Source organism: Ceratosolen solmsi, unplaced genomic scaffold, assembly GCF_000503995.2.
Source record: "Ceratosolen solmsi marchali unplaced genomic scaffold, CerSol_1.0 scaffold29, whole genome shotgun sequence".
Classification (NCBI taxonomy): Eukaryota; Metazoa; Arthropoda; class Insecta; order Hymenoptera; family Agaonidae; genus Ceratosolen; species Ceratosolen solmsi.
The window spans coordinates 6,526,595-6,539,557 of NW_011948417.1; the positions used below are offsets into that span (position 1 = coordinate 6,526,595).

At 23.0% G+C, this 12,963-nt stretch overlaps 1 protein-coding gene across 10 annotated transcripts in view; it reads left to right on the forward strand.

The window, feature by feature from the left end:
• Glut1 (Glucose transporter 1) overlaps positions 1-12,963 on the forward strand; it is a 50,922-nt gene that overhangs the window by 15,833 nt on the left and 22,126 nt on the right. For 7 of the 10 annotated variants that reach the window (XM_011496423.1, XM_011496426.1, XM_011496427.1 and 4 more), the window contains exons 1-5: positions 4,635-4,770; positions 9,648-9,822; positions 10,178-10,288; positions 11,399-11,494; positions 11,951-12,111. In XM_011496423.1, coding sequence (XP_011494725.1) covers positions 4,751-4,770; positions 9,648-9,822; positions 10,178-10,288; positions 11,399-11,494; positions 11,951-12,111 — 563 coding nt within the window. In that variant the 5' untranslated portion in view covers positions 4,635-4,750. Of the gene's footprint in view, positions 1-4,634; positions 4,771-9,647; positions 9,823-10,177; positions 10,289-11,398; positions 11,495-11,950; positions 12,112-12,963 lie in introns of those variants that run through there. The other 3 variants (XM_011496432.1, XM_011496430.1, XM_011496433.1) reach the window with 1 other exon arrangement.

Genomic DNA, 12,963 nt, shown 5'->3' on the forward strand with positions numbered 1-12,963 from the left:
AAGTAATGGCAGTTTTAAAATCAAATATGTTCTATATTACAATCTAAAATTAGATAAGTGAAAATGTATTTCTTTAAAATTCTACGAATATGAAATATTGTAGTAGTTTAATATTTTTGTTATTGAAACATTTTTTTAAGTTACATAATAAAAAAATGTAACTAGTTATCAAATTTATTGACCTATTGTTTTTATATTAAATAGAAAAAAAATTTTCTGAAGAGTAACGTAAAAGAATTATATGGGCTTAAATATGGTTTATATATAATCTTAGTAATAATAATTTTAAAATATCTAAGATGGATTTTACAATGAATAAATATTTAACACATACGTTTTGTATAAACTATACTCTTATCCAATACTAAATATATTTTTGACGATAATATTCAATCTAACATTACCTACGCGTAATAGGTTAGGCTGTAATACATTTAAGCATCTTGTTGAGAGCAGAGGGCAAAAAAATATAAGAAATATTAACAATATACATATTAATAATAATATGAAATAATATTAATAATATAATATTGCAGTCAAGATTTGAGTAGAAAATCGAAAGTTTTTTAAACATACAGTCTTGAAAATAAAGTCTTTTATTTTATTTTCAATATTTTTGTATAAATAAAGATTTATAAAATACTTGTCATACATGTTAAGATAATGTACATATCGAGTAAAAATAAAAATTACATTCTTTAAAACTACGAAGGTCCATTTTAATTTTGTATTTACGGTAATTATATCGTATATAAATTATAAATGTCAATTGTGTATATAAATACATAGATCAATCATACTATTAATTATAGATAAAATTATTATGACAAAAAAATGAAATATAAAAATTTGATGAAATAATATTTAATCGATTCATTGTATTTTATTCACTTTAATTAATTTTAATTGAAATCGAATACTCTTAAAAAAATTAAATGTTTGATTTAAATATTTATTATTATTATTAAAAATATCAATTCAGAATAACTATCTCTTTCACATATAACCATTAAAAAACTATATTTGTAACCGTATCTCGTTAAAAAATGGTTTAAAAAATCATGACTTTAAAGAATTTGTATAAATAAATATTTAAAAACAATTAAAATTTATTTATTATTAATTAAGTTAAGCTTCATCAAATTTTACTCAATTAACTTACATCGCTTTATTTATAATATAATTTATGTATTCGGAAAATTTGGTTACGTAATTCTTTAAAAGAAGTGAAAAAAGGTACTAAATATCCCAACAAAAAGATTATTTTCATTAAAGAATTTGTAGGTAATATATATTTCTAAAAACACACAACGCATAGGTATTTCTACATAGCCCATACGTAAATTTAGCAGTTTCGACATGCTCGTGATAAATGTACTTCGGTCGATGAGCATTATTTTTCTTATTTATTTCTTTGTATTTAATATTAAAATGTTTTTTTCATTATTTAAAGTAACAGCATTACTTTAATTATTATTATATATTTTAATACAAACTATATTATAACAAACAATTGTACGTGTAAAAATACAAGAATATTGTATATAATATTGTAATACGAAATAAAAAAAGTATAATTATCTTAAACTTAATTATATTAAAGTACTCTACTAAAACTAATTACTTTTCTTATTTTATTAAGTTCACTGTATAATCAATTCATATATATATACACACAACATACACAGGTTTAAGCAATAAAGACTGAATTATAAAACATAATTTATTATATAACATAAAGTATTATTATTAATACATTTTTTATTTATTAAATGAAGAGAATTTTTTATTATAAAGTAGAAAATATAAGGGCAATAAATTTTAATTTTTAATTGAAATATAAAGACGTATAATTTAATAACTTACTTATAAATAAAAGTAAAGTCTATATTTATAACTGTTTTTATAATAATATACATTTATTAACAATATAATTAAAAAGTTTTCTTAAATTTAATGTAGTTTATATATTCATACCATTTAAAATTTATTTACAGATTTATAGTTAAAGTAATTGTTAAAAAATTTTTGTTTCAAATTCAGTTGAGTTATTGGTTTAATTTTGTAAATATTATAATTATGTTTGTTTTTAAAATGCATTGACTTTTAGTAATAATAAACTAAAAAATATATTTCTAACGTTAAGTAAATGAAAAGTAAAAATATTATAATTTAAAATTTTAGATAATATTTTGTAAAAACTACATATTAATAAATTCATAAGTTTATAACAAATAAATATTTTCAATATTAATTAATAACTAAGAATACAAGTACAATAAAATGAAAATAATCTAATATTGCAATATTTTGTTTTCCTATGACAGCAGATGTCTGTGCATTTCATTTAAATGGACTTGATATTTAATTTTAATGATATATTTTGAAAGGACATTTACATATTTATTAAATAATTTTTCAAAATAGGAATGCAATAATGTAGAAAGATATTCAGCTATCATCATTTATTGTTAATACACAACTTACGCGTGCTGTCTTAGCTATTGTGATATTCTTTGTATAAATGCAAAACATAATTTTTCATCACATTATTGTTATAGATACACTATATTATTTATTATCATATAATTGGGTAATCATTAATGCTGCCGCGGCGGTCCCAAGCTTATCACCGATTGCTCATAAATTCATTAATACGCATGACAGTCCCATAAAAACGTAAGATACTTTTAAATAAACTATTAATGGTGAATAGTATACTTAAATGTTAGAAAACAACACGTAACAATATGTAATAATAATATAAGCAAATTAAAAGCAATGTTACATCGTCCATTACAATTTAAATACTAAAAGTAAAATAATTTTTAAAAAGATAATTTTTTATTTTAATGTATAGTCAAGATTATTTTTCTTTTTCTTTACTTCGCGTAATGTACATAAAAAATAAAATATATTAGAAGTCATACTGAAATTATTGTGTGATATTAATATGTCACTTTTTGATATTTAAAAATAATATTTATGAAAAAATGCAGTTTTCTTTTTTATTAGTATTGAAAGGAACTTCTTTTGTTCTGTGCTCATTAAATTAATTGTAAAACTTTTACATGACTCAAGGCTAAGCATGTTTTTTACAGAATGAGGTAGAAAATCGATTGTTGTGAAAAATGAATAGTAATACTGCTATTATAATAATTTATTTACATAAATTTATTTAATTACCTTTATATATATGTCTATAATAATATTAATTCAAACATGTAATAAATCAGAAAATAATTGAATCCATTTTAAAAGCAAATATTATTAAATTAATAGTATTAAAATTATATAAGTATATATTATGATATATAAAATTTCCTTTAAATAATACAATTAGACTGATACACAAGTTTTATTTGCTTCGTTACTGTAATACACGTTATCATTCTATCGCGAACGTTCATGTGGATAATATTTTCTTACGAAAAATCACAAGATAAAGTATGAATTTGTAGTTTTTTATTCTTTGTAGGTCACATAAATTTTTTTTAAAAAATTTTACATTAAAAAATATTTGAGTTCACAGCGAATAAATTTAATGGGTTGCAAAATAGAAAACACGTACTTAATTTCGCAAAATCTACGGTACAGAAATAAACGTGTATCCCTAACTTATTTATATGTCCAGTCGATATTTAATCTCGGGTTCGCTACAAGATGTAGGATATTAAACTGATTTTTTGCACTGTTGGTGATATTTTTGCCAACTGCAGCATGCTCGTGCGTGTAGCTAAATGAAAAAGTAAAATTGCAATTGTAAAATTGCATTTACCGTGTACGATTGACTAGGAACAGTAGGGCAAGCCAGCGGTACATATCGCAACCGTAATTTTTAACATATGTTTCTTGTCTTATTCGTTATCGTTAAAAAAAAAAAGAAGAAGAGAATTAAATAGGATAAGAAAGTAATAAATATAAGAAAGGATTGAATAAAAGTAAAAAAATGCAATTTGCAAGTGTTAGGTACACTCATGTAAAATATTAAAAGACAAAGAGAAAAAGTATGACAATTAATCTTGAGCAGAAGGAAATTGTGTATTTTTTGTCTGAAGAGAGATTGGATTGAAAGGGATGACATGAGACGATGCAATAATAAAATAAGCGCGAGAGGGCCGTGATGTGCCCCTACATAACGTGTTCCATGTAGTATAATCGGAAGACATATATGAAAAGAGAGCAAATCATACACGAGACCCTCTCGACGCGATCGTTGCTATTACTTCATTCGACATTTATGATGACTAAGCCACGACTGTGTTTCCCAAACTAGGTAAAATTGTGTGAGCAGAAAAACGAAAACAAATAAGCAGAGAGACGAAAGCGAGTATAAAAATAAAGAGAATTCTTCGTGTGGACTGCTATTGAAAAATAATCACGCACGTGCGCTCATTCGCTCGTTCGCCTCTTTCGCAATCAATCAAGTTTTGGGCGAATCACTCCGATTCGCGACTGGTGCGTGAGTGCTCGCCTTGAACAATTCGAGCAGCTTCGCACTCGGGATCAAATTCTCTTACAAATCGGCGAGTAGTCGCGGGAAAGCGAACTTGCAAACGGACATAGTCAAGAGGAAAGAGAAAACGGGAGAGAGGGAGAAAAAGAGAAATACAAACAGAAAAGGGGGCGAGAGAGGGAGTGACAAGAGAAAGAGAAAAGGGGGAAAAGAGAAAGCGAAAGAAAGAGAAAAGAGAAAAAAGTGTGAGATTGACGGAGCCCTCGGGGGTTACTGTAGTTTCGGAACACAGCCATGGTCTCCCTACCTCCCAGGTACATACCGACATCATCGCTGCTTTATATTTTATTTATTGGCCTTCGATCGTATGCTCGTCAGTTTTTTGTTACTTGTATTGCTTTATTATTATTTTTAATTTTCGGCTTGCACGAAAACGTCTTACTTGGAACTTGCTATTACTCTTATAAATTTATGTATTTCAAGAGATGTTTATTTAATATTTTTTTTGTAAATTCTTAAAAATTTTTTTCTTTTTTTGTAAAATTTTATTCAATACAGTTTTACCCAAATTTAAATATATATGCATATAGACATATCTTGTTATTACAATTTTTTTTTTATTTTTTTTTTTATTTTTTTTTTTTTTGATACCTGATTTACTATTGTAATTATAAATTGAGGTTAATGTGGATAAATAAGTGCATAATTATTGCCAGTTAAGTTGAAATGAGAATATCTAGTCGAAAAAGTGAAAGTCTAATATTTAAGTTGAACTATTGGTTTTTAGAGGCTTTTTACGCGTCACTTACCAGGATGAAAATAAACGCTTTTTGCTCAATTGTAATAATTGAAATATTTTCTATTCAAACAGAACAGATATTTCATTAAATATATAAATTATAATATTTATTGGTTTTGTCTATCTCGAATTTTGAATACAACGATATCAAATAAAATGTTTGAATAAAATTAAATAGTTTTACTTGTTTAAATTTTATAAATTATAGTTAAATTATTTAAGCTAATTTATAAATACATTATAAAGACATTAATTTAATTTAAATATGCACTTTGTGTATTTTAGTATTAGAAGTAAGAAGTATATTCAAGTTAAACTGAATATTCAATGTATTTATTGAAAGTAGCGAGAAGTTTGATGTCATCGTGTTCATATTTTTATTTTGCTTCTATCTATTCTAGATATGTTTCTTACATTTTTTATTTCATTTTCAGTTTTCATCTTTCTATTGTAATTTATTTATGGTTGAGTTTATACCGAGGCTTATTGACGAGGATTATGGATATGCCGTCATTTATTATATTTAAAATCAAGTTCGAGAATTTAAAAATATACAATTTAATCTAGAAATTTATATTTAAAAAATTTTAATATTATGAATATTTGAGAGATAAAAGAGGGGATGCACAATTAAAAAGATTTTTTGATTTTTTTAATAAAAAAATTCTCGAACTTGGCAGTCGAATACAATTTTATTTTTTATAATATTTTGAAAATTGAATTTTTATCAATAATTATTTTATGATCAAATAGAAACTATATTATTATTTCAAGAACAAATGATGTAATTGTACAATAAAATAAATAGGAGATAGATAAACGAGAAATATTAACTTTACAAATAATAGAAACAAAGTTAATTTAAATATCGGTATGAACTGATCCAATGTTTCAGTCTTTCTCTTTCAGAGCTGTTCATTCAAAATCATACGCTCATTCATTTCTGCTGCATTTCACCGACTTTATAATCATAATTTCATGCAACGTAAATGAAACAAAATACTTATCCAAAGTCTACATTTTCCACCAGTTCCTCGCGAAAAGCACTAATTTTTACTTTTGCTGTGCACATCGGTCAATGTTCCATATAATATTTCTTAAGTTCTTTTTACATTTACAATTTAGTTGAACATTACTTCTTTAAACAAAGCATTACATTTAATAGTTTTATTAATTATCATCGTAATTGTATCTTATTAATTTATATATCATTTTCCAAAAGCTCATACTCCGTTTTGAGAACAACAGAATACATACTTTGTACAATCATTGATTTATTTATAAGAGTGATAATTATGTTTTTCATTTAGCATAAATATTTAATCTCTTTTTAAAGACTTCGATAAAACGTCGACAAATATAAATTTTTTTTTGGAATAATTAATTACGTGTTTTAAATATTATTATTCGTTGTTTGTCAAGGAAAATGTTATTTAATATTTAAACACAATTACAGGTTACATACTTGAATAGATACATTGTATATTAACTATTATATTTTATTAATTTATGTACTTTTTAAATTAAATTATGTTTAAAACTTTTGAGCTTTTTTGTAAATTTTTCATTAAGTTCTGAATATTTCGAGTATTTACATCATATAATATTTACAATGGTAATTTTTAAAACAAAACTATATCATTCAAATTTAACTGTCACACAATGTCTATAAAATAATTTTATTATTAGAATTTAATAAATAATAAATCACTCAATTTTATTAATAACAATATACAAATAGAATTTTTTTCCATCATATTATCTTCATTTAAAAAATCTGTATACTATGTTATAGAAGTAAAATAAAAAAAAAATCATTTTACCTATATTTATAACATATTAATAAAAATGTAAGTATTATTTAACAATTTTCTTTATTTTTTCGACGCTTCATGGAAGTCACATTAGACTTTAATTATAATTCCGAAAAATAGATCTAGGACTGCGTGACTCTATTCTAATGTGCACAGCTGTTAAATCACTAGTAGAATTATATATTTCACCTTACAATCACTATGTACACACCTATTTTAGACATGCTTTTAGTGGTATATATATTTTATTTGTGTTGTTTTCTTTTAATATTATAGATTAAATGTATTGTTACATTTTAATTTTTATATTGCTGCCGAGAAATATGTAGTTTTATAAGGCTATACAACAATGATTTTAAACATTATTTTTAACGTAATGAATTTCAAATATATTATTCCAACAACAATGAACTTGAAATTTTCTGTTATTATTTGTCTTATTCATATCATACTTATAATCTGAATATACTCAATCACCCAAAATTCAATACATGAATTGTATTATATACTTTTTCTTCAATAGTAGCCTGATAATAAAAGAAATAAAAAAAAATTAACTTAATTGAGATTCTATTAGAAATTCACGAAAAGATTAAGTACAGTAGAAATAAATTATTTATAAATATGAATAGTTATCAAATTACATACATCTTTAATTAAATTATCGAAGACATTAACAAATTAAAATACTTTCTAAGTGTATATATTGTATACGCTGCAAAAATGTTATTCTTAATCTAAAAATTTTAAACTATCTAGCATTTTCAATATCAAATACAATTTTTTAATTCGTGCTGCATTTAATTTATTAATTTTACAAATTACTTATTCAAGCGCGATATTTTTAAAATCGTAAACGATAAGTATTCTTATGGGTGATAAATGAAAATTATATTATATTATAATAAATTTTTATATTTAAATTAAGATAAATTTTACAAAATTTCCTGAAAATATTTTATATGTAAATATTTGCAAAGAAAATAATGTAAATAATGTAATGCAAAAAAATTTATTTTCAAAGTTACAAAAGGAAATAATTGTGATCATTTAAATGCGTACAATGTCTATTTAATGATAAAGTTTTAATAGTAATTTAACAATGAAAAACTTATATAATGAAAAATAAAAAATATATGTATATATAAAAAATATTAAAGATAGCAGCATTAAAATGTTTGTAATATAATATCCAAATATAAAATAAAAAACAAATGAAAAAATAGCAAATGAAAATTTCAAGTCAAAATTTTTTGAATTATAGTACAATCATTTATTGTGTGTATATCGTATATTACACTAATTTTTAAAAAATTAAAAATTTTATTTAAAAATCAAAAGTGCATAGCCTAAAATTTAGTACGTAACAATAAAATAAATGCAGATAAAATCATTCTAGTGTGAATGCATTTTGAAAAAAAAATTTATAATCTTGTGAGCTGCAGTAAGTAATGAATGACGAATTATAAACTCGGCAGTTTTTATATTGTACAAAAAAAATTTGTAAAAATACAGATAAGTAATTAATAATGACAGAGAAAGAAAGAATTTTATTTTACACACGTTGAAATACACTCAGTATTTTTTATGATATATTATAGTATTTGAACATTTGAAATAAAGACAAAATTTCTTAAAAAGTGCATTAAATTCAAATGATTGCTTATGAACGAGAATAATTAAAAAATCAAAACAGTACCATAATTTTATATAATTTTTATCCTATGTAAGCAATTTGGCTAAGCTATCAAAAATAAACGTAATAAACATAACATATTAATATTTTATATTTAAAGATAATGTATATTAATGTACATTTAATAAACATTAAATATCCTTATATATATATATATATATATATATATATATATATATATATATGTATATAGTTAAAAAATAGTAAATTAGTAAAAATATAAATTTTAGTATAAATATAAATATAGTAAATATAAAATCTAAATAGTAAAAAAATATTTTTATCTTATGATATAAAATGTATAATATTCTAAATAAATCCTTTTCCAATTAATAATAATTATAATAATTTAAAACGTTTATATTATATATGTATATATATATAATAGCCTATGCCTAAGCCTAATAAAATTGTAATTATATTTTATTCATAAATAGAATTTACATTGATGAAATTTTCATTGCAAAAAGATAATCGCGCTCGATTATTAAATTTATGTAAATTTAATAAATTACTTTTAAATATAATTACTCCAGCTAATAATCAAATGCAAGTATGGATAAGTGTTTTTAGTTTTTCTGAGTCACTCTAAGTCACCGTACATATATAATTATTATCTGCGAAATCACCAAAAACAAGCAATTTTGTCAATAAATCGCTAAAATTTGTTTATTTTTAAAAAATATATGATTTCAGACAAAAATGTAACTTTTGTTAGAGTGTATTAAACGTGTTAGCTCCTTTAAAAAAGTAAAAATAAAGTTAAAAACTAATCGGTAAGAGCGGGAGCTTTAAACTGCTTATATAAGAAATTATTCATTTTGGCGCTCGTGTATACGTGCCGCTGGATCTTTATCTTCTCGTGCCGATCTACCACCTCAGTCTGCAGAAGCAGGTGAGCGTGATGAGCATGAATCTGAGCGCGAAACTGGATGAGCTTCAACGTGGCGATCGACAACTGGAGACAACTGTAGCTCTCTGCGAGATCCGTACGCAACTTCTCGAGTCTTGCCAGAGCGAGGTCAGCGAGGTCAAGCGAGATATGGTGGCAATCAAGGTAAGTTAAGGGGGGCGCGACCTTAGGCTGAACATGTATTTGATTTTGGACGGGAAGCTTTGCTTTGCAATGGGTCTGCTGGTAGAAAGATTAGATTTTTTAGGAACTTATTAATTTCGAGAAGTTAATTTCGTTTAAAAATTTCACAAACATATGTTATAATGATATTGAAATTACTCTTCTTTACCTCTTGATTTTATAATATATTTCATAAATATGACTAATTTTAATAATACAAAATTACAGAATATTTTTATTATAAAATAATGAAAATTACCAAATAGTTATAAGGATAAATAAATAAAATAACACGTATATAATAATAATTATGTAAAAAATATTTATTATTGTACAGCATGAGTTGGACACAGTGCAGCAGGTGAAGGAGGAAATAGAAGAATTGAGAGTGTATGTGGATCGATTAGAGGAACATTCACATCGAAGAAAACTTAGGCTCTTAGAACAGGTTCAATTTCAATAATTGATGCACGCTATATAAAAATAATACCAAATCATGATTTTTTTCACTATTATGTTCAGTGTTTCAGTTGTACTTTACATATTCTAAGTTACATTAATTTCTTTCTTAAATTTATAATTATACATTTAACATACAATATTTAACTATCACTTATTTTTAGAATTTTATATTATTATTATTATTATTATTATTATTATTATTATTATTATTATTATTATTATCATTATTATTATTATTACTATTGTTATTATTATTATTAGTTTAATGTTACATGTCTGTCTCGTATGTATTTTTCTATTTTAAATCGTATATTTGTTATTTTATTGAAATGCACTGTGAAATTGAATTGAATCATCAAATCAATAAGCTTTATGATAATTTGATTTCATTATTCACAGTATCATATAATTTTAAATGATATATTTACAGTTAAGCTATTATTTAAGTCGCCAATAATTAAACGTATGTTTGTAATAATTTATGACACCTAACTAATTTAGGTGTAAAAGGCGTTTTTCGAATGTTAGAATTTTTATAAAATTTTTTGTAACCTGTCGTTATTTTAATTAAATTATTTTTATTTATTAAATTTATTTCTATTATTGAAAATATATTTTTGAATATATTATACAAAATTCAACTAAATTGTTGTAATTGATTTCCGTTTCGAAATGAATTAAATGAATAATTTACATATTTAATTTACAAAAGTTAGAATGAAGTTGACATAACCACTTGTCAGTTTTAGCATTTTTTAGTTATGTAAAATCTAAAATATCATTAAAATAAAAATATATCTTTAATATTTAAATAATCTTTTTATTTACTCACCTACACACGCGCGAAACATTCACACACGAACACACACACACACACACACACACACACACATTTATTTATTTATTTATATATTATTTTATTATTGATGTTCTTATTGTTGTTATTATGTTTTAATCTAATTTTGTAAGAATTTATAATGTATATTTTTACTTATATTTTTTGTTATTAGTTAATAGACTTTAATGAATTTGAGATTATTATTACTTCACGTCACTTTTAATTTAAAAATTTTAATAACATTTCTATATTTTACAGGGGCTAACATTCTTCCTGTCATACGCAATATTGGCAGCGGTGTTAGGTATGCTGCAGTTTGGATACAACACTGGTGTTATAAATGCACCAGAAAAGGTAATTGAATTTTATTATAAGTGTTAATTAGATTTATGAACTATTATGATTGTGATTGAATTACATATATATTATTGTTTTGTAAATGAATATGTTTAAAAAAAGACTGAAAGTTAATTGTAAAATAAATTTTTTTTAGTTTCTAAGCAAATATCTTTATTATGTAGTTATAATTATATGACCTGATAAATTTTATGAAAAGCAGTGAAATAGCTCCAAATTACATAAAAAATCATTTAATTTCTAATATAAGTTATGGTATGTTTTATTATTTAATTTAATGCATATTTGCTTCTTTTATTTAATTTTAAAAGTATTTTTCGAAAAATAAATACAACTGAAATTTTTCTTTTTTCTTTTTTCTTTTCATAAAATTATAATTTTTCAATCATGTTAACTTCATCACTATACAAAGCTCAAATGCTCGAACATTGGTAATTATATCTTTTCTTGTAGAACATCGAAAACTTTATGAAAGATGTGTATAAAGATCGATATGGCGAAGATATTTCTGAAGACTCTGTACAGAGGCTCTATTCAGTAGCAGTCAGCATATTTGCCATCGGTGGAATGCTCGGTGGTTTCAGTGGAGGGATTATTGCCAATAGATTTGGCAGGTTAGTAGAGTAAAGTCAGTTTGTTACACCCTACATATCCTACCTACTCTATCATTAAAAAAATGAACACGATTCATTAGATTCAAAATCCGTTTGTAAAAATTATTAAAATCTGTTTATCGAATTAGTATCGAGAAAATTAGGAATTTATACAAATTATAAATTTTCTGAAAAAATACAAATTTTGTTTTCATTTTTGTAATAATCTTTAAAATCTTATCTGTACTATCTTTACAACGAATAAATATTTTATTTTTATGTTTTTAGAAAGAAAAAACAATTATAAGTGACCAAATTAATTTAAAAGTTTATCAATTTTATTGAATTTTATCGTTTTATAGTATTCAGTATTTTATAATAGATTTACTTTTATTTATTCTATTATATAATACAGTAGTATTATTTTATATTTTATAATAGTAGACTTTATAATAGTAGTATTTAATAATAGACATCTTTAATTAATACAACATTAATACAAACATTAATACATCAAAGAAGCATATTCTCAAAAGAAAATTAATTACGTAAGTACTGTTGTCAGTAAAATTTATTCATCCCGATGATTTTGAAAATATGGAAACAAAAAGTTTCTTATCTCATTTATTATTCATCCAACACATATATTTTAAATGTTAAACATTCTGATATTAATATAAATGTTACACTATATGAAACTATATATATATATATATATACTAATTTATTTTATATATTAGTATTTGAAAATCTGTATCTACGTAATGTTACATCAATTTATTTGTTTCCACAATTTATATTTTTGAATGGTATTATATTATTTATTTAACAAACAATACATATTATTTATGTATATTATGTATATTATGAAAG